The 21206-nt window shown below is 46.3% G+C and overlaps 1 protein-coding gene across 1 annotated transcript in view; it reads left to right on the forward strand.

The window, feature by feature from the left end:
• kcnip4b (potassium voltage-gated channel interacting protein 4b) overlaps positions 1-21206 on the forward strand; it is a 76960-nt gene that overhangs the window by 12870 nt on the left and 42884 nt on the right. The window contains exons 2-6 of the mRNA XM_077232391.1: positions 8116-8240; positions 8376-8445; positions 9099-9169; positions 9526-9633; positions 9719-9823. Coding sequence (XP_077088506.1) covers positions 8116-8240; positions 8376-8445; positions 9099-9169; positions 9526-9633; positions 9719-9823 — 479 coding nt within the window. The remainder of the gene's footprint in view (positions 1-8115; positions 8241-8375; positions 8446-9098; positions 9170-9525; positions 9634-9718; positions 9824-21206) is intronic.

Genomic DNA, 21206 nt, shown 5'->3' on the forward strand with positions numbered 1-21206 from the left:
CGATTCGATATTGATTTATTAGCTTCGATATCGATTCAATAATTAGTAAATACACAAGTAATTAAGTACCTGAGTATATTTTTAAATAATGTGTGCAGTATAACCAATGTTTAAGAACAAATTGACCCCAGCATGTTTCCTGTCATGGTTTATTCCGCAGAACAAACTGTACAATATTGTACATGTGTTGAATACAACCACAACTGTAACAAACAGGTGCTTTATTAACACACCTCTAAAGTGCATGTAACTGATAGAAAGTATATTTCTTTCTTCCTATACATTCAAGTTATAAAAGAAATGTAAACAGAAACACAAAATGTGCATACTCCTAAAATAAAATGCGCTTCGTGAGGCACACGCGCGCACATTCGCACACACACGCACGGAGGAGTTCGCAAACACACACGCACAGACTCTCGCTCTCTTTCTCTCTGTCGTGCGCGCACTACGCGGTTTCGGAGCTCGCGAGCTCTAGATTTCAGGAGATTTGAACTAATCTGCAGACATCAGGGAGCCTCTATCAATATGCGGGACACTCCTGGAGACTTATTGTTGTTCTTATTATCATTTAGGGGGGCTTAGGAACATTTTGGGGTAGCTTCAGCCCCCCTAAAATAGGCCTAACGACGTCCCTGGTTGGTCGTGCAGGCTTGAACGGAGTGCAGCTACTGTCCGTCATCTTGCTGTTTTGGTAAAGCGCGTCTTGTACAACGCTGAACGCTCTCACTAGAGTGTTGCCCACAGCGCCGCCACTGGCCGGTGGGCTCAATCGATTCATAGGATTTGATGAATCGATATTGAAATGAGAAACAAATAATTGCAATGCATTGATGAATCGATATTTTTACCCAGCCCTAGTTACGACTGTAACCTATGTTCCCTGAGAACAGGGAATGAGACACTGCGTTGTTGATGCTTTGGGGAACGCCTCAGGCGTGACAGGTGTCTGAAATCACTATCAAATCACGGCAATCACATTGACCGGCGACAGCCCGTGAATCATTAGCGTGAATGATTAACGTGCGACCTGGAAGTATATAATGGCGCCTTGCAAACATGACAAATCACCTTATCGTCTGAAGGAACTGTACGGTAGGCAAGCCCTGAGGCATGGCAGGGAGACGCAGTGTCTCGTTCCCTGTTCTCAGGGAACATAGGTTACAGTCGTAACCTGAGACGTTCCCTTTCGAAAGCGAATTCGCAATGCGTTGATGACGCTTTGGGGAACGATATATCCACGCCGCCATGCTAAGGGGAGTGCATGCCATGTGGCAGTGACAACTGTCAGAACCAGCAACTTCAAATGAAACGCTAGAACCACTCACCCTCAGGTCGCACTGGGCTGTCAGTGACAGCATTCCCTACGGTCATAGCCCAAGCTATAAGCCTCGCAGGAAAACCTTCATAAACATGGTTAAATGAAAGGCCTAACTGGGCCTGCTCCGAGCCTGGAACCACAGCCTCCAATTAGAAGGGGTCCCTTCTAGGGAATGTGGCTAGGGAACCTGAAGGAACCCCAGCCAATCACTATTCAGGGGAACGTACTCACCCCGAAATGCCACCAGGACGGCCTGACCTGGCGTCAGTACATAGACACCTAGTCTGGCCACTTCCTGTCTGTCGGAAGACAGAGCCTCTGGACAGTTACCTTAGGTAAGGCATCCAACCCCGAGGCACTGCGAAGCTGGCAGTAAACCACTGGGCCCAGATCTCAGAGACGGGATATCCCGGAGAGTATGACTCAGCATAGTGCTTTCCAACCCTTGCTAGTGAGGGGAGTTTCTCTACTCGATCCACGGATCTACCCAGTGTCTGTGTTTCAAAACACTTAGGATGCCTGTGAAGGCCTAAGGGCTGATCTAACTGTGAGGCCTCACAAGAGGCCTATGACCGTCTGACCAGACTCAAGAGGCTGCATGCTCATAGTGACCCTCGGTGAGGGGAGCACAAGGTCCGCCTGATACGCAAAACCAGGCTGTAGACAGGAAAATGGTTCCGGGAGGGAACCAGTTGCAGAGAATGAACACTTAAGCGAGCCAGGGCGCAAGCTCGCCTTCAGCAGCTGCCTACTAAGCTAGCTGAAAATTATAGCAAGAGGGCACTAGCTTCCTAAACCCAGCACCACTAGGAAACCATTCACAGGGAGGCCTGGTGAGGCCTACAACCTGATTACCACAGTATGTGGGGAACTCACCTTTAGGGAGGCCTGGTGAGGCCTACTAACTGATGACCACAGTATGTGGGGAACTCACCCTCAGGGAGGCCTGGTGAGGCCTACTACCTGATAACCACATTCTGTGGGAACTCTTCTTCAATGAGGCCTGGCGAGGCCTACTACTAGATCATTCCCATTCAGGGAGACATGGTAGGGCCTACTACCTGATAACCACACTCTGTGGGAACTCACCTTCAGGGAGGCCTGGTGAGGCCTACTACCTGATAACCACAATCTGTGGGAACTCGCCTTCAGGGAGGCCTGGTGAGGCCTACTACCTGAGTGTTCTCATTCAAGGAGGCCTGGTGGAACCTACTACCTGATAATCACAGCATGTGGGAACTCACCTTCAGGGAGGCCTGGTGAGGCCTACTACCTGACAGCCAAAAATTTGGAAGTCCATATTCAGGTAGGCCCAGAGAGGCCTACTACCTGACAGCCACAATATTTGGGAGCTAACATTCAGGGAGGCCCATAGAGGCCTACTACCTGATAGCCAACGTAAGTGGGAATTGCCTTTAGGGCAGCTGGGTGAGGCCTACTACCCGATAACCATCTTAAGTGGGAATTCACCTTCAGGGAGGCCTGAGTGGCCTACTACCTGATACACACTGGTAGCTATGAGCCCTGAGTCCGGGTGATAGTACAAGGTGGTCTGCTAAGGCCAGCTGGCTGGGGACTCGCCTATCAGGGAGGACTGGTGATCCAGTCAATCACAGATCAATCCCATACACTTTAAGAAAAAAATTAAAAATCCAGTCAATCACAGATCAATCCCATACACTTTAAGAAAAAAAAAGCACTCATCTGTCTGGGCCCAAAGGCACTTGGGAAGTCTGAGAGGTGTTTGGCACAACCAAAGCTACAGTAGTCTTGAGCGAGCTACTGGGCCTACTAGCTAATAGCAAGTCATATTCTGCTATAACATACACTGTTGGGAACCATACAACACAAGCATATTTTACTATTGGGCTTCCAGTAGCGCTATAAAGTATGTCCCACAATGTTGGGACTCACCTCCGAGGAGGCCTGTTTAAGGCCTACCACCCATCAGTGAGTCAACTGCCCGAACCACCAAGGCCAACCACGTAAAGTGAGCTGGCCTACAGCGCCCTCTTGGGGGCAGTCCAATCAAGGAGGCCTGGTGAGGCCTACTACCTAATGGCGCAGCCTTCGTTGGCAGACAAGCTGTTTACACAGCGCCTACAGCATCCTGGTGCCTAATCACATTGCCCATGGCTGTGTACTCCGCAAGAAAGCTAGCACCCTTAAAACAAGGGGAGTACAACATACGCCACTCTGCCTCAACAGAGGCCACAGTTAGTCAGGGGCCTACCATCTATGCATGGGCGTCAGCTCAGGGCAATGCTCCGGCTTCAGGGGAGCGTACTTCGACCAAAGAAGGAGTGAAGGCTTACTTCCTACTCGACCTGAGCCATAGTGGTGCAAGGTAGGATAATACAGAACTGGGAGTCAAGTGCTCAGACCTACCCTGTATCAGGTTGCCTGGATTCAGGGGAATACTCACACCTCACCCTGAGGATACCAGGGTGCAGGCCTGCCAGCGGCTCTAGGAGTGACAGAAATGTATCTGTGCCCAACCTAGGGGAGTGGGGCTTGAATGAAAGCCAACCACCTACAACCCAGCGCTCGAGCAGTAGCTCAGCGAGGTGAGTGAAGCCTATACTGGAGGCCTAATCCGTATGGCAGTTCTGCACAGCAGGGTCGGGCAGACAGACCTAGTCTTCTTCATGAATCGAAAGACGGCCTAACCCTGCTCAATAAAGACATATATACCACCAAGGCCAGTGTGAGGCCTAACGTCCTTTATGCAGAGAAGGGGGCGGGCCTTGGCCTAACGACTCCCATGGGAGGAGGCTGTTTATACAGGGATGCTAGAAACCTACATTCACAAAGTGAAGGGTAAGAGGAAGAAATGCTATTTTTAGCAGAGCGCATCCATTATCCCTGGCACAGCCTAGGCCAGCTACAGAGGCGGCCCTGGTGAGGGCCAGCCTGCAAGCATAGATCTATCTGAGGGCTCGGAGGAGCCATAGCCTTACTAAAGAATATAGTCTGTATTATTCCATACAAGGGGATGCAGAATCGCTCAGCCTAATGAAAACCCAAACAGAGCTCAAGGGGCGAAATACTCAGGAAGAAGTCAACCGGTCCCGTGGGCCGGACATAAGATCTATCTGAACCTCTAGCATCAGTCAACACTCTTAATAAAAAAATTCTAAGAGAGAGAGACCAACTACACTACACTGAGGTGGCTAACAGCCCGAAAGCTAACATAGTTATCGTTCTGGCCACCTAACGGGGAACTTCAGGGCCCTAATAATCCAGGAAACTTCTCTTACCTTATTACCTTGACATGACCCCATAGCTCTATACAGGGAACGAGGTCTGTAGAGGGATACATTTCGGAATTTTGATTCAAAATTGTGAAGACTCGCCAGATAGTTCTTTATGAACCTGGGGTACACCACTTTACATGCCTGAAAGAGGCATTTCTACTAACCAAGCCGAGGCGGCCCATTGGAACATCGTTCTTATCATAGGCCCAGCCTCAGGCCTGATGTAATGAATGTCTGGGGAGTCAGAAGAGAGGAGAGAGCTGTGATGTAATGAAGCCCTCGGGGGATATTATCCATCAGCGATGTTATGTGCGCTTGTGCTGGATAACCTCCCTCGGATCCCTCTTCTTGCGGGAGTCACGCCTCTTCTGCGCCCTGTTCCTCTATGGGGCATGAGAGGCGACACTGGCTCTCTGGCCCTGTCTACGGTCCTCGGACCGTGAAGGGCCAGGCCCTCCCGCCTGCCTGGGCATGGAACCGGATCTCAGCTGTATGCAGATCCTAAAAGCAGCTGAGCGTGCCTTCGCCTCCCTGAACTTTCCGAAGAGTTCAGAGGGTGAAACCGGCGAATCGAGGAGAAAGGCCTTCTCTTTCTCCCCGACGTCGGCCAGGTTTAACCACAGATGTCTCTCCGTGGCCACCATTGCTGCCATCGACCGACCGATCACGGCAGCAGTTTGTTTGGTGGCCTGGAGCGCAAGATCCTTGGTTCGGCGCAGCTCAGTAACCGCCTCAGATGACATCCCTGCCCCCTGGATCCTGCAGCAGGTCGGCCTGGTATGCCTGCAGCACCGCCATAGTGTGCAGAGAAGCACCAGCCTGAACCGCTGCCGTGTATGCTTTGCCATTCAAACGCGCTGTTGTCTTTAGCGGTTTGGATGGCAGGGTTGGAGCTCTCAGTGTCGACGCCAACCCAGACACGAGATAGTTCGCAAACGACTCGTCAAATCGGCGGCATCGACACATACCCATGCTCTGCGATCCCCTCAACATCAGCGAAACTAACCCGCTGATGTCGGTGGATACAGGCTGAGTATGGGTTCTTCCATGCCCTCTCGACCTCAGTGTGAAGGCCTGGAAGATATGGAAGGCTCACCTGAGCTGGTGGTGTATGGCCGTGGAGAAACTGATCATTGAGCCTATGCCATGGCAGCTGCAGCCTGCCGGTGGCGCGCTCCATAACGTCCATCAGCTCTGCATACACGGGGCAGGGTGGATGAGGGGGTTCAGGATCTACCTGATTACAAACCTCCTCAGCCATCTCCTGCTTGTCCTGAAGAGCAGAAACTGCAGGAAACCGTCAGTGAAAAATCCTCATCATCGACCTGCAGTTCGCCCTCGTTAGCCGTCGAATCCTCTGAGAGGTTTACAGCCATCTCATGGTGAACGACGAGCTCTATCTGGGAGCCCATGATGCAAGACGCCGCTCTGCCTCAGCACGAGCGGGACCTGGACCATGAGGAACTGACGTTGAACCCCCTTCACTAGAGAAGAGGGCCAGACGAGAGCGGAGCGTTTTAAGAAAAAAACGCTCACAGTTCGCACAGAGGGCTCCCTCGAGAACCTCCCGTGCGCGCTCTTCTCCCAGGCAGGAAACGCACAGCTCGTGTGTGTCGCCCGGCGTCAGAAACCTCGGGCACGGGTCGGCACATTTCTAAAAGCAATCTGCCTTCGCTGTACATTTCATTTTTTCTCTTACCGTTTCTTTGAGTAGCGTATTCAAAAAGAGAGTCCCTGAAGACGATAAGATTAATTGTCATGTTTGCAAGGCGCCCTTTTATACTTCCAGGTTGCACGTTAATCATTCACGCTAATGATTCACGGGCTGTCGCCGGTCAATGTGATTGCCGTGATTTTATACTGATATCAGACACCTGTCACGCCTGAGGCGTTCCCCAAAGCGTCATCGACGCAGTGCGAGTTCCCTTTGGAAAGGGAACTATTTGTATAGAAAATGTTTTCTTCTATCAGACACCATTCGATTTGCTCTTTCATCTGAGCCAAATCATTTTTTTGTTTGTTTGTTAATAATGCTGTTTAGTCTCTGTTTCTTGTGAGTGCAATGATTAATTTTAAGTTTCCTCACAACTGTATTCTCAGTCCTAAAATAGAGTGAAATATTCTTTAATTTGGCCCCAAATCTCCAGTGAAAATGGTCCTTCTGACCCCCCTCGACAAAATATTGGATTACTCAGTAAATATTCATCCATGAAATTTAATAGTTTGGCTTTAATCACTATTTATGTTTGTCTTTCTTAAGAAAAAATATTAACAAAATGAAAAAGCCAGGGAAGTTTCTGAAATTTGGTTGAATTGACACGGAGAGACCCTATGGGTAAATTTATATTATGTCTACACACGTGATTGAAGTTTTCTGCTTAAAGGTTTCCCTTTAAACAAATTGCAGATCCAGAACTAGACTCTCAAATCTGCTCTGGTTATTTGTAGCACACCACCTCTCCAGTGAAATGTGAACAGTGAAGTGGTGGGTGTTGTTACTTGATTGATTATGTTTTAGAAGCAGTTTGTAAAATATTGACCAGTCTTTAAATGGGTCATTCTTGTACCCCAGTTTATTAGTCCCAATGTACCCCAATATATTAATCCCCTCATACAAAAACAGTTTTTAAACAAGAACATGTTGACCTTCAAATAGTAAATAGCAATATAGTTAAAATAAGACTGGATATTTTTATAAAGGTTTTATGAAATTATCATTGTTTTATACAATTATCACTGCCTTTTTTCTTCTTCTGTATTTCCTCAAAAATGGTATAGGCTATTTCTCATGCTTGGACAAGTATATAGGCTAGAAGTAGAAATTTTTTTTAAGCACAGGGACTATATCTTGTGAAAACCATTGCTTCTTTAGGACTACAAGTATCAACCTATGCACCAGGACATTCTTCATGAGAAACTGGGACAGAGGTATTATGGATGTCCTAAAGGAGACACCACTAGTTACCTGACCTGCTAAGGCACAGTGGTGAATATTTAATAAAATTCATGAAAACAGGACAGCAGACCCATTAAGCAGTTTATGCCACTAAATGGTTAAGTATTTCATGAGCAGCTTTAAATATCAAAACAGAGTTATAAAAAAAATTATTCAAAAAGCAATAAAAATAAAAATATACAGTACTGCTCAATAAACTAAATACTTGCATTATCCCTAAACACATTTTATTATGATCCATTATTGAAGTAAAGACACAAAATCTGTTTTGATCCTAATGTAGTTTCTCAAATCAAAGGCAACGTGTAAAATAAAACCTGGGCTTGAAAAAGCCATCAATACATGTCACTCTCTTTACATTATTCATCAAAAAGGCAAGTGTTTGTGTAATTAGTGTCATAGGACCTGCTAGTGCCACGATTCTTAATTAAAGATAAAGCTCTAGGTGTCATTGGACAGATTGTGAACAAGGGTGTGTCTGAACACCTGCATATAACAGTAAAACATACTTATTCTTTCTTTGATACAGAAGCTGTATTGCCCATAAAATAATAATGGAAGCTGGGTGTGCTATGTTGTAGATAATGAGGACGAAGATCAAGAGAGCACAACGGTGCGGTATCACCCGGAAAATCTGGAGCATCTGCAGTCGCAGACCCACTTCTCCAGACAAGAGCTGCAGTTACTCTATAGAGGATTCAAGAATGTGAGAGTTCAGTTAAACCCCACCTGCTGGGTGTAGAAATTAAACATGATGTTGTCATTTTTAGGCTTCTGCTCTCTTTGGAGAAATCCCAGTCCCTTAAATATTGCTTTCTTGTCTGATCCTGTTTTTTACTAGGAATGTCCAAGTGGAGTTGTGAATGAGGACACATTTAAAAACATCTATGCTGTGTTCTTCCAACTGGGAGGTTGGTCCACTTAAAGTTTATATTATTAATCATGTTTAGCCAAAAAAAAGTGTGATTTTATATATATATATATATATATATATATATATATATATATATATATATATATATATATAATGCCACCTTTGATATAGTTCTTAATAGGAAACTAAAATGCAAATTCTCTATGAAATCAAGTGATCAAGTGTTGAAGATCTATGTTGCAGGCATTAAAGTCTATAAGTAAATTGCTGTATTTAAAAATATGTGCAAATCACATGAAATTACTTAGTAATCTGACCGAGATCTTTTTCTACACACTGCAGTCAGTGTCTCCTCCTTGTGGTCTGATGTAAGATTTTTCACACAATTTTAACAGAAAGTTACAACTCTTAAAGTTACAATATAATATGATTAAACCAGTATAACTTTTTATCCCCTTGAAAAATAATTATGAAGTGTGCCATTTTATGACCAGATTCATTCACATTAAGCTATTGCACAGGCCAAACCAATTCAAATAAATATATAATAAAAGCAAAACTGGCTGCCATGCCATTATAATACTATTTATTTGAAAAATGTTTAGATCTATACATATGTTATAGAAACCTAAAAATCTAAAGCATCACATTTTTCTTGCAGTAATATAATTATATTTATTATTTTCTCAGATTCATCAAAGTATGCTCAATTTCTCTTCAATGCATTTGATAAAGATAAGAATGGGTCTCTTAGTTTTGAGGTAAGGATTTTTAACTAAATTGTTTTTGTAGATCAGGACAAACATTTATGTGGAAAAAATTATGCATATGAAAAAGTCAATGTTTTGAATGGCTTTAATAGTTTGGATACAGTATCACTATTGATTTTCCTTTATATTTGACATTAATTTGATTCAGATTTTTGCAATAGATGATGTTTTCAATGTTTTCAAATGTTTAAATCTTTTACACTGGATAAACGATTAGATAGAATGTACAGCCACTTTATTATGTCTATTATTTAAGTCTGCTGCAGCTTTAATGTGTTCATAAGCGTTTAAATGGAAGCATGAAAGGAGGCTTTGAAATTTCTGCTTTTTTTGTTTTGCTTTTAAAGGAGTTAGTCTGTGATCTCTCTGTTTTGTTGAGAGGCACTACTGAAGATAAACTGAATTGGGCTTTCAATCTATATGACATCAACAAAGATGGACAGATTACTAAAGAGGTCTGAACACTTTAATGTCAAGGACTAAACACCTTGTGAGGTTTTGTCTGTGATGTACTGAATGCACCTAATCTTTTTGTTTCAGGAAATGTTGGATATTTTGAAGTCTATTTATGATTTGATGGGGAAATCTATCCATCCACGGCTCAAAGAGGAGACAGTGAGGCAACACGTCAGAACTTTCTTCCAAGTACTGCTATTTTACAATATTATAGTGGAAAAATGTAACTATGCAAATATTTTTGGAAAATATGTGCAATTTTGCTTTGTATAGCAGTTTCCAGATGAAATGTCCTCAGGACATTTGAACTTGTGCTATTTTACCCTTGTCATGGAAATTCCTAATACACTTTACGAAAACTAATCTGATTTCCACTCCTGACAATTCAGATAACCTCCAGTTGTCAATACAGTACTAACAATACTTCACTTCGGGTCAACCTGTAAAAGAGCAAGCCTAACCCTAACCCAAACCCACCAGATGAAGCACAGTAATGTTGTTTTTGCCGGCCTGTTTTAATTTTAGTTTTATTCTAGTCTTTGTGTCAAGCTGTCATTTTAGTTTTTAGTTTTAGTCGTGTTCATACTCTCTTTAGTCTAGTCAAGGTTCACTCGGCTAAAAGTCTGAGCATTTTAGTCTTATTTTAGTCAGAATTATCCATAGTTATTTTTGTCTAGTTTTAGTCGACAAAAACTGATGACATTTAGTCTAGTATTTTAGTCTCTTTTTAGTAATGCAATTCTATTTAAACCAGTCAATATAGTATAAGTACCTATTTGTATAGACAAAACCAAATTTCTTTTAGCCAAACCCATTTCAAACAAGGTTATCTTATTATATTATTGTTACCTTATAGACTCAAGAATACATCCATTCCATACACGGACGCTCTGATTTGAATTTACAACATATTTATTTTACCAACCAAACATGTTAGAAGTACACACATGATGAAATGAAAGTTTTTCCAAATGTCGTTTCGTCTTTTTCTCCCAAAGACGAATCCCAGAAGGCCTGCCATCGGTCCCTTTCTCTGTCAGACTTAACTTTGTTTGTTGTCGTTTACGCTAACTTAACGCAGCTGCCGTGAGTGGCGCTTGAGGAAGTGATGTCGCCTGCGTCTGCGCAGTGCGACCTGATGCAGCCCCTTAAGTGAGACACAGGAAACAGAAATACTGCAAAATAATAATAACAACGCGACTAAATGAGACTAAATAACGTTATAATATTTCGTCTTGTCTCATTTTGGTCAACGAAAATGGAGAGACATTTTTGCATAGATTTTATTTTGTAAACCACATTTAGTCTCGTTTTTATTCGTCAACAATATTGGATTATACAATTAATTATAGTCATCATCACATGACCAGCATTTCTGTTGCGTCTCGTCTCGTTTTCGACCCAATAGTATTTCGACACCCTGGGATACCAGCTGGCAGGGAACACAGCGTTTTGCAGCCAGCAAACAAACTGGGTCAGAGATTGCAGATTCTACCCGAACTAAAAAGCCTCAGTATCCACTAAAAATCTCTACAAACGAGAGCATATTAAACGCGGGTGAATCAACTCATCAACTTACAGTGTGTAAGTGTCCCCTGCTTTCATTGTCAATTGCGCTCGTTCGTGTTGCGTGTCCTAAAACTGGCAACCCGCTTGAGTGTTGAGTCTGAGGAAGAGGGGGTGGGGGAAACAACGATCTCCGATGTTTTGAATTTGGACAAGGAGTGTGCGACATCACAATTTTTGATCGTGGACGATAAAAATGTCTCCACAATCTACTTTTGAAGAAATATCATAGTATCTTGCTTCAGTGCATTCTATCAGTTGCAGTTCTGGCACCTCCGTCTCAACATACAATGCGACGTACATTCACTTCACATGTTAAAGGGTTAGTTCACCCAAAAATGAAAATTAAGTCATTAACTACTCACCCCAATGCTGTACCAACCCCGTAAGACCTTCATTCATCTTCGGAACACAAATGAAGATATTTTTGATTAAATCTGAGAAGTGGATCACTGCTACATAGGCTGCCAGAGGGAATGAAACTTGACGGCCCAGAAAGTCATTAAAGAACATGTTTAAATATTCCATGTGCCTACAGGGGCTCAACTATAAGTTTATCAAGCGACGAGACTACTTTTTTTCCGAAAAAAACCCCATAAATAACGACTTTATTCGACTATTCCTTTTCTTCCTTGTGGGCCTGAGACGAGAGTTCAAGAGATTTCCACGACGCATGCGCGAGAACTGAACAAGAAGTATTAGAAGAAGAACGTCCTCTTCTCAGTTCTCGCGCATGCGTCGTGGAAATCTCTTGAACTCTCGTCTCAGGCCCACAAGGAAGAAAAGGAATAGTCGAATAAAGTCGTTATTTATGGGGGTTTTTTCGGAAAAAAAGTGGTCTCGTCGCTTGATAAACTTATAGTTGAGCCAATGTAGGTACATGGAATATTTAAACATGTTCTTTAATGACTTTCTGGGCCGTCAAGTTTCATTCCCTCTGGCAGCCTATGTAGCAGTGATCCACCTCTCAGATTTAATCAAAAATATCTTCATTTGTGTTCCGAAGATGAACGAAGGTCTTACGGGGTTGGTACAGCATGGGGGTGAGTAATTAATGACTTAATTTTCATTTTTGGGTGAACTAACCCTTTAAGGCAGAGGTTACACTCACGGGATACTGCAATTCACAAAAGTTCATTATTTGCATGTGCTTTGAAGCCTTCCGGTTAAACATTTCATTCACGTGCTGATGTGCTGTTCTAACATGCACTTTTCTGAGTGCGTACACCCGAAGCACACAGAAAAGACTGGACTGCGTTATCTTTCGAGTCTTATTGAGCTTATACTGTCAAATACACACAAGGTTTACATAAACACAGTTGGTTTGGGCGAGTGCCCTGGGGCACCAGCCAATAGCGGGGCACCCAGGGCCGGATTATCCAATGGGCATTATGGGGCCCAAGCGAGTGGAAGAAAAAAAGAAAGAAAAAAAATCAATCTTTTTTTTAAATTTTTGATATGGAGTGTATATTTGCACTAAATGCCTGTTTTTTTGGCAAAAAGACACCCACCACTAAATCTCTACAGTGGCATAGGTCGTAGGGCGTGAGGTGCTTGAATGTAGCTTTTGACACGTTCGACTGAGTTTGAATCCACCTTTTGTCGAACTCGCTCTTCTCCCTTTTCCCAACACAAATGAGATGTAAAATGTATAGCCTAAAATAAAGGTCTCTAGCGTTATATTTTGCCAACGAACTAAAATCGAAACCGTGATATGGCTTTGTGCCTTTATAACACAGCACAATACTTTAATTAAGTAGCCTGTATAGGCTATATAGACGATCTGGTGTTTTCTCCAAAATAAAAGCTCAAGGGTTTATTTCTTGCAATTTGAAGAAATTAGGACAAAAGTATTGTAATTTTCATATTTTCAGACATTGTGCCCAGGGGCTCCTGAATTCTTAATTCAGATACGATATTCGTGATATGATATTTTTGCCATATCGCCCACACCTAATTTGGACTGCAGTACCTATTTTGACCGCTAGCTGTCATTCTTACAGACTGCACCTTTAATCCTGTTTGAATATTGGATTATTTTATCCCGTCATAAAAAAATTCCTAATACATGAACAGACACTTCCAAGACAGGCTGGGGCACACGATTCAACGGGCACGCAGCCTGTGGGCTGAGCGTTTCCCTCAGTGGGCCTCATTGCACATAAACTGTCAGGGAGGAAGAGTAACAAGTTCTAATGGTTGTGCCGTACTAGTCAAACTAGACTTGGTTTTCAGAGTTCACACTGATGTTGTCGGCCCCTCCCTGGCGAATTCCCTTGAGGAGGGACCTTATTTCTCAGGGGCAGGGCACAATCTGGTACCCGCACCCAGACCTCTAGAACCTCCACATCTGGTCCCTGCACCGGACTAGGAGGGATTCAGAGGCCTATCACCAACGGTGATAGACACGATTACTCAGGAAAGAGCCTCCTGTACTAGGCAGCTGTATAACTTGAAGTGGCACCTATACACTACATGGTGTTTTTCCCGAGGTGAAGACCCACAAAGATGTGGCGTCGGGTCCTTCCTTTCCTTTCTCCAGCAGAGCCTTGAGAGGTGCCTGTCCGCTTCCACCTTAAAAGAGTATGAAGCTGCGATAGCGGAAAACCACAACGCTGTGGGTGGCCTTTGGGGAAGCACAACCTGATCATCAGGTTCCTGAGAGGTGCACGAAGGTTGAATTCTTCAAGACCTTATCTCATCCCCTCTTGGGATCTTTCTTTGGTCTTACAGGACTTACAGAAAGGTCCATTTGAGATCTTACAATCAGTCAGGAATAGTGCCCTCTCTATGAAAATGGCCCTCCTGATTGCTCTCACCTCCGTCAACAGGGTGGGGTACCTACAAGGCTTCTCTGTTACTGAATTTACCCGGAATTCGGATATGTGCCCAAAGTTCCCACTACTCCCTACAGGTACCAAGTGGTGAACTTGCAAGCGATCCCTCCTCACAAGGAAGACCCAGCCCTGTCTTTGTGCCTAGTGCACACTTTGTGCATATACCTGGACCACATAAAGAGGTTCAGATGATCTGAGCAGCTCTTTGTCTGGTTTGTAGGTTAGCAGATGGGTCTGTCTCCAAACAGAGATTGGCCCACTGGATTGTGGAATCTATTCTCCAGGCCTATGAGGCCCAAGGCATACCGTGCCCATTGGAAGTGAGAGCTCACTCCACAAGGGGTATCACGGCCACATCGGCTTTAGTGAAAGGTGCTTCATTAGCAGAGATCTGTAGAGATGCGGACTGGGCTACACCCAACATCTTTGCTAGATATTATAATCTACGCATGGAACAAGTTTCGTCTTGAGTCTTAGGTAATAACAGGTACAACTCAGACAACTGGTCAGGTGCAGTGATTGCATGGCCAATAAGAGGTGTTTAATTAAGTCAGAATCTGCTCATCACTCAAAACGAGACGCTAGAGTTTTTGTTCAGTGCTGAGTTCTGCATGCTCGTGAATCCTCTCATTAACAAACAAAGACAATATAAGTTAGAGATTTATTATGAGAAGTCGGGATTCACTCTGGAAATGGCAATTGACATAATGATAACTGGCACGGGACAAAAATATGGCATGTCCAAGTAGATACGTGCAATGTAAATGCAGTTGAATAGAGTAATAGAAAAATATATCTCTTGATCAGGGGTCTCCAACCTTTTTTCATTTGAGGGCTACTTTTTGTACGTCACAAGTACTGGCTGGCGGGCAAGAACGTCGTTCTCTAGCAACGAAACCCAGTAAACTAATCAAGGATCTTGCCAGGACGTCGCCAGTTTTAATATACAAAAGTTGGTGTTTTGAGGTGTAAACGACATTCCAGATAGTTGTTGTGCGATTGGATGCACTTTTATTCAGCATAATCGGGTTAAGAACGTGCATGTAAATGCGCTCATTCCCCGAAAGTGAAAGTAAAAACGGACTGAGCTTTCAGCATCTTTCGCTGCATTAACGCCACGTTCTCTCAGATACGACGATGGATTTAACGGCTATCTTAATTTACTGGTTTAATATTTCTCTTGTGGACCTACATTAATGACAGTAAAAAATTTGAAGAATATTTATTTTTAAACAAGTTTTTGAAGCTGCTTTTGATTTTCACAGATGGCAGTGCTGTTCGTGAACTAAAGACTGTTTTTAGGCCTATATCATTTTAGTGATATTATTCATATTTAGCAATTGTATTGTTTTTGGTGTTATTAGTGTCATTAAACGTTTTGTTAATGTGCTATGGAAACAAAATAGCCTCACTATATAATTGATTGTAGTATTGGCCATTTTGTCAGCGTTTGTTGCCCGCCTGGTATCCATGGCAGTCACGTGACTGCAAAGTATGAATGTTTTATGTTGAAAACCAGCAAATAACTCAAAATAAGCTCACAATCTGTTGACCAGTCTGGCATCTAACAACCAGCCCAAGTCAGCGCACGGTCTGTGGACCAGTCTAGCATTCAACAACCAGCCTAAGTCAGTTCACAATCTGTGGACTAGTCTGGCATCCAACAACCAGCCCAAGTCAGCTCACGGTCTGTGGACCAGTCTGGCATTTAACAACCAGTTTATGCCAGCTCATAATCGGCAGACCATTCTAGTATCCAACAACCAGCCCAAGTCAGCTCATAATATGTGGTCCAGTCTGGCATCCAACAACTAGCCCAAGCCAACTTACAAGCTGTGGACCAGTCTGGCATTCAACAACCAGCTTAAGCCAGCTCACAGTTTGTGGACCAGATCTCAGTGGTCTGCGTTTAGCGCAAACCTGTTACTAGTCTGTGGACCAGTCTAGTGGCCTGCAGTCAGCATAAACCAGCTCCCAGTCTGTGTCCCAGCCCAGCAGTTTGCAGTCAGCACATTCCCGTTACCAGTCTGTGGACCAGCCCAGTGATCTGCAGTCAGCACAAACTTGTTACTAGACTGTGTCCCGGCTTATCAGTCTGCAACTAACACAAGCCCGTCACCAGCCTGTAGACCAGTCCAGGAGCCTGCAGTCAGCACAATCCCGTTATCAGTCTGTGGTCTAACCCAGTGGTCTACAGTTAGCACAAGCCTGTTATCAGTCTATGTCTAGGCAATCGCGATTCCAGGTCATGTTCAAGCTAGAGCAGCACTTTTGGGAAAAGAAGAAAAAGAAGTGTTATGTGTATCAATTTGTATATGGTACTTTAACTCCCCATGCCCTTATAAGGATCTAGGATCTTACCAAAACATGGTGAAAGGTTATGGTAGGACAACAGTTAAAGGTACTGATTATAAATGTAATCCGAATATAACATATTGTGTATGTACTTAAAATAAGATATAACAGTTCCCTTTCGTTGTCACTCCGAGTTACGTCGGATGACGACGAATGGGGTTTCGCTTAGAAAGCCTATCAACTTCGAGTATTACAAAACGAGCCAATGGCAAAGAAATGCCATGGGTCTGCGGAATTTGCATAGCGTAACTCCGCCCCACCTCGTGGGTATAAAAGGAGGAAGCAGGCAACATGCAGATATGTTTTCGCTTCGGAGCCAAGTGTAATTGTTCACTCCCTAAGCTATCTCTGATTGTCAGCTTCTTACGAGACGAGCAACTCTCCAGTGTTGGTGTGGCGGCGATCTCCCGGCGAGTGCACACTTCCTGCCTATCTGAGCGTGGTTTGCCAGCGAGTGTGTTCTCCGCGGGCGCTTCAGCACTGAGTTTCTCTCACAAAAAAAGCTTGCACGCGGCACGTCTTTTTAAAGATGCCTCGCCCGTGCACTTCTGGTTGCGGTCGGCTTGTGTCTGACTCTGATGGGCACGAGCGCTGTCTGGTATGTTTGGGCATTAATCACGCTAGAGCAGCGCTCGTGGATGAGTCATGTTCTCTCTGTGGGAACATGACCATCGCAACACTTAGATCGAGACTCAATGATCTCGCAAGAGTGAGAGTCCCCTCATCCACACCCCGATCTAGCGCCTCCTCGAGAGGCTCTACTTCGGCTGGTGGCCAGGGTGATCTGAGGGTGACTGTGTGGAACAAAGCGCCGACTATTTTTCCGTGCCCCACAGCACCTTCACCAGTGTTGCAATCCGCGAGCATTCAGGGGATTCCCGATGGACTGTCGTTTGAGGTCCCGCGGGTTTCCTTTGGCGCTCCAGAGGAAGACGTGATGTCAATCGTAGCACCACAAGGCGGATCTGATTCATCTGGAAGTGACGACTCGTCACAGCTGCCACCTTCGGGTGTGAATACGGCTGTGGCTCAGTCTGATCCAGAGATGACGGCCATGCTTTCCCGGGCGGCCGTGAGCATTGGTTTCGAGTGGACCCCTCCACCCTGTCCTGAGCGCTCGCGGCTGGACGATTGGTTTTTTGGTGCAGCTGCGGCTTCCCGTTCTCAGCCTGCCCCAATACCTTTCTTCCAGGACGTGCATGATGAAATCTCGAAGTCCTGGAAGACTCCCATGTCTTCCCGCGACCGCTCGCTGGTTTCATCCGCCTTTCCTCCCCCCGATGGGGCAGCTGCCCGTGGGTACACTGGGCTCCCCCTGGTTGAGCGCTCTGTTGCGATGCAGCTGTGTCCTCAGAGTGCTTCTTCTCGCGGCGAGCCTAAGCACCCATCCAAAGCCTGTAGGTTCTTGTCTACCCTAGTGGCGAAGTCCTACAGAGCGGCGGGACAGGCGGCTGCCACTTTGCATGCCATGGCCACTCTGCAGGTCTATCAGGCCCAGATGCTAAGGGACACGCACAAGGGTAGGACGGACCCAGGGCTCTTTGATGAGCTGCGCGCCGCCACCGACCTCGCCCTCCGGGCGACGAAGGTGACCGCACGCTCCCTGGGTCTGGTGATGTCCACAGCTGTGGTCCAGGAGACACATCTATGGCTGAACCTGGCTGACATGCGGGATGCTGAGCGTTCCCGCCTGCTCGACACCCCCATGTCCCAGGCCGGCCTATTCGGCGGTGCGGTGGAGGATTTTGCCCAACAGTTCTTCACCGCCCAGAAACAGACTGAGGCCATTAAGCATATTCTGCCCCGACGGCCCAGCCAACCGGGCAGAACCCTCAGTCTGTTCGCCGCCGAGGGCGCCCTCCTGCGGCTCCCGCCCCTCCCGCCCAGCCCAAGCAGCAGCCTCCACCCGGGCCCGGTCGCGGAGGAAGCCGTAAGAAGGCGCCCCAGCCCTGTCCAGCCCCGCCCCCCGCTAAACGCCGCGCCAAGCGGCGCTCCTGAGACGGGCTGCTCAGGGATGTTGAAAGTTACTTCACAGGAGATGGTAGCAGGACCACTCCTTCCCCCGGTGGAGGGCCGGGGGAGAATCTTTTGTTCTCCACTCCCCGCTGTTCACCCACGGGTGGGCAGCACCCTAATGTGGTTAAAGAAAGTGACATTTCCATCCCTGAGCACACAGAGTTCTCGGACGACATGGTGCGCCGCCCCCGAGCCGTGCACCCCTTCCCCTTCTGTTCCAGAGCCGGTTGACAGTGCGCGCCGTCCCCGAACCGTGCCGCTCTCATCCGCCTCTGTCGCCAGCCCCCTGGCAGAGCAGACCCCCGTGGAACGTTCATCCTTCCCTGGTCTCCTCTGTCAGGGCGCGGTTAATGACTGTGCCCCCACACCGGGCCGCTGTGCCGTCCACGTCTGGGCCAGTCATTCCGCCCTGCTGCACCACCGGTGGGAAGTCTGTGGTTCGTATGACCCTGCTGGTACAGTTCTTGGGAGCCTAGCTAAAGCTTCCCCTCCTGTCCCGCTGGGTCGTGCGGACGATCAGGCTCGGCTACGCGATTCAGTTCGCGCGGTCTCCTCCCCGCTTCACTAGACACATCTTCACTTCACTAGACACATCTATGCGTTGAAGTTGAACCTCTTCGTCAGCTGGTGCTCTTCTCACCCGAGAAGACCCCCGGAGATGTTTGATTAGTGTCGTGCTTTCCTTCCTTCAAGATGGGTTGGAGCGAAGGCTGTCTCCCTCCACCCTGAAAGTCTATGTTGCTGCTATTTCCGCACACCATGACCCGGTCGAAGGTAAGTCTGTTGGGAAGCACGACCTGATCGTCAGGTTCCTGAGAGGAGCGAGGAGACTGAATCCTCCTCGCCCTCCTCTCGTTCCCTCTTGGGACCTCTCAGTGGTTCTAACTGCCCTGCAGAGTGCTCCCTTTGAGCCTCTGCAATCAGTGGAGCTTAAGTTCCTGTCTATGAAGACAGCGCTCCTGGTTGCATTGGCCTCCATCAAGAGGGTAGGGGACCTGCACACATTCTCCGTTGACGAAGCGTGCCTGGAATTCGGGCCGGCTTACTCTCACGTGATCCGGAGACCCCGGCTCGGATATGTGCCCAAGGTTCCTACCACTCCCTTCCGGGACCAGGTGGTGAACCTGCAACCGCTGCCCCTGGAGGAGGCAGACCCAGCCTTGGCACTGCTCTGTCCAGTACGCGCTCTCCGTGCCTATGTAGACAGGACGCAGTGTTTCAGGACCTCAGACAGGGCTCTTTGTCTGTTATGGTGGGAAGCTAAAGGGAAAGGCTCTCTCCAAGCAAAGGTTGTCTCACTGGATAGTGGACGCCATTGCCTTAGCATACCAGCAGCAATGTCGACCGTGCCCCCATGGTGTGACTGCCCACTCCACACGGAGTGTGGCATCCTCTTGGGCTCTAGCGCATGGCGCCTCGCTAACAGACGTCTGCAGAGCTGCAGGCTGGGCGACACCTAACACATTCGCCAGATTCTACAATCTCCGAGTGGAACCAGAGTCCTCTCATGTACTCGCTTCAATCAGCTAGTACTGGATCCGCTCAGGTGTCTTCGCTTGCTCGCCATTCCACTCCACGGACTGGATACGTGCGATATTCTCCTCAGGTGAGCTTCTCCGAAAGCCCTGAGTTCCTCCAGCACTCCTGACGTCGGCGCCAGTGTCTATTGCCTGCGCGTCGGCTAGGTGCCTCCCGTGTGCATGGTCCCTCCTCTGAGCGACCCCCACATGGGTATTTCCACTGTAAGCCTCTCTGACCATGTGTCTTTCCCTTGGCAAGCCACCTGGCCACCCCTGGGGTTGAAATATTCCACCTGCGGCTGGACACCCCAGTGTTCTCCATATGCAGCCTTCGGGTCATATGTGTATTCTCTAAGTCCCCCCCGTTGGGCTGGCAATATTTTGCATATTTCCTCTAAACTATGGGATATGCTCCCCAGTGTACCTTGGTATTCCTGTGCTAGATAGGAGTCCTTCGTCCGTGCCAATCTCACGACAAGGATCTCAGATTTATGCAGGGCACTGGAAGACAGCCGAGAAGGTGGCGTGATTAGACTGGTAACCCCATTCGTCGTCATCCGACGTAACTCGGAGTGACAACGAAAGGGAACGTCTTCGTTACGTATGTAACCCTCGTTCCCTGAGTAGGGAACGGAGACGTTACGTCTGCCTGCCACTTTCCGCTGTACCGCGGGGATCGCCTAAGCTCAGTCTTGGCTCCTCAGCGAAGAAACATATCTGCATGTTGCCGGCTTCCTCCTTTTATACCCACGAGGTGGGGCGGAGTTACGCTATGCAAATTCCGCAGACCCATGGCATTTCTTTGCCATTGGCTCGTTTTGTAATACTCAAAGTTGATAGGCTTTCTAAGCGAAACCCCATTCGTCGTCATCCGACGTAACGTCTCCGTTCCCTACTCAGGGAACGAGGGTTACATACGTAACCGAGACGTTTCTGTGATATAAAAAATAATAATAATAAAAAAAATATAAATAAAAATAAATAAAGTTGTCCTCCGAAGAGGGGGGTGGAGGAAAAAAAAAAGTCATTCTACTGACTATAAGTAACTTAGCAACTATAAGTCAGCTTGTTCTCCTAACCTCAACCCTAACACCTAACCATAACCTAACAGTCTACTGACAGTCTACCACACTCTACTAATACTCTAATGACAGTTAGTTGACATATAGTTGGAAAGTTACTTATAGTTAGTAGAATATCTAAAATGACTATCGAAATAAAGTGTAACCTTTAAAATATATAGGAGTGCCTTGCAACATGTTATCTACTAATTAGTAG

The sequence above is a fragment of the Siphateles boraxobius genome, unplaced genomic scaffold, assembly GCF_051911475.1.
Source record: "Siphateles boraxobius isolate OS27281-9 unplaced genomic scaffold, OSU_SipBor_1 17, whole genome shotgun sequence".
Taxonomy (NCBI): Eukaryota; Metazoa; Chordata; class Actinopteri; order Cypriniformes; family Leuciscidae; genus Siphateles; species Siphateles boraxobius.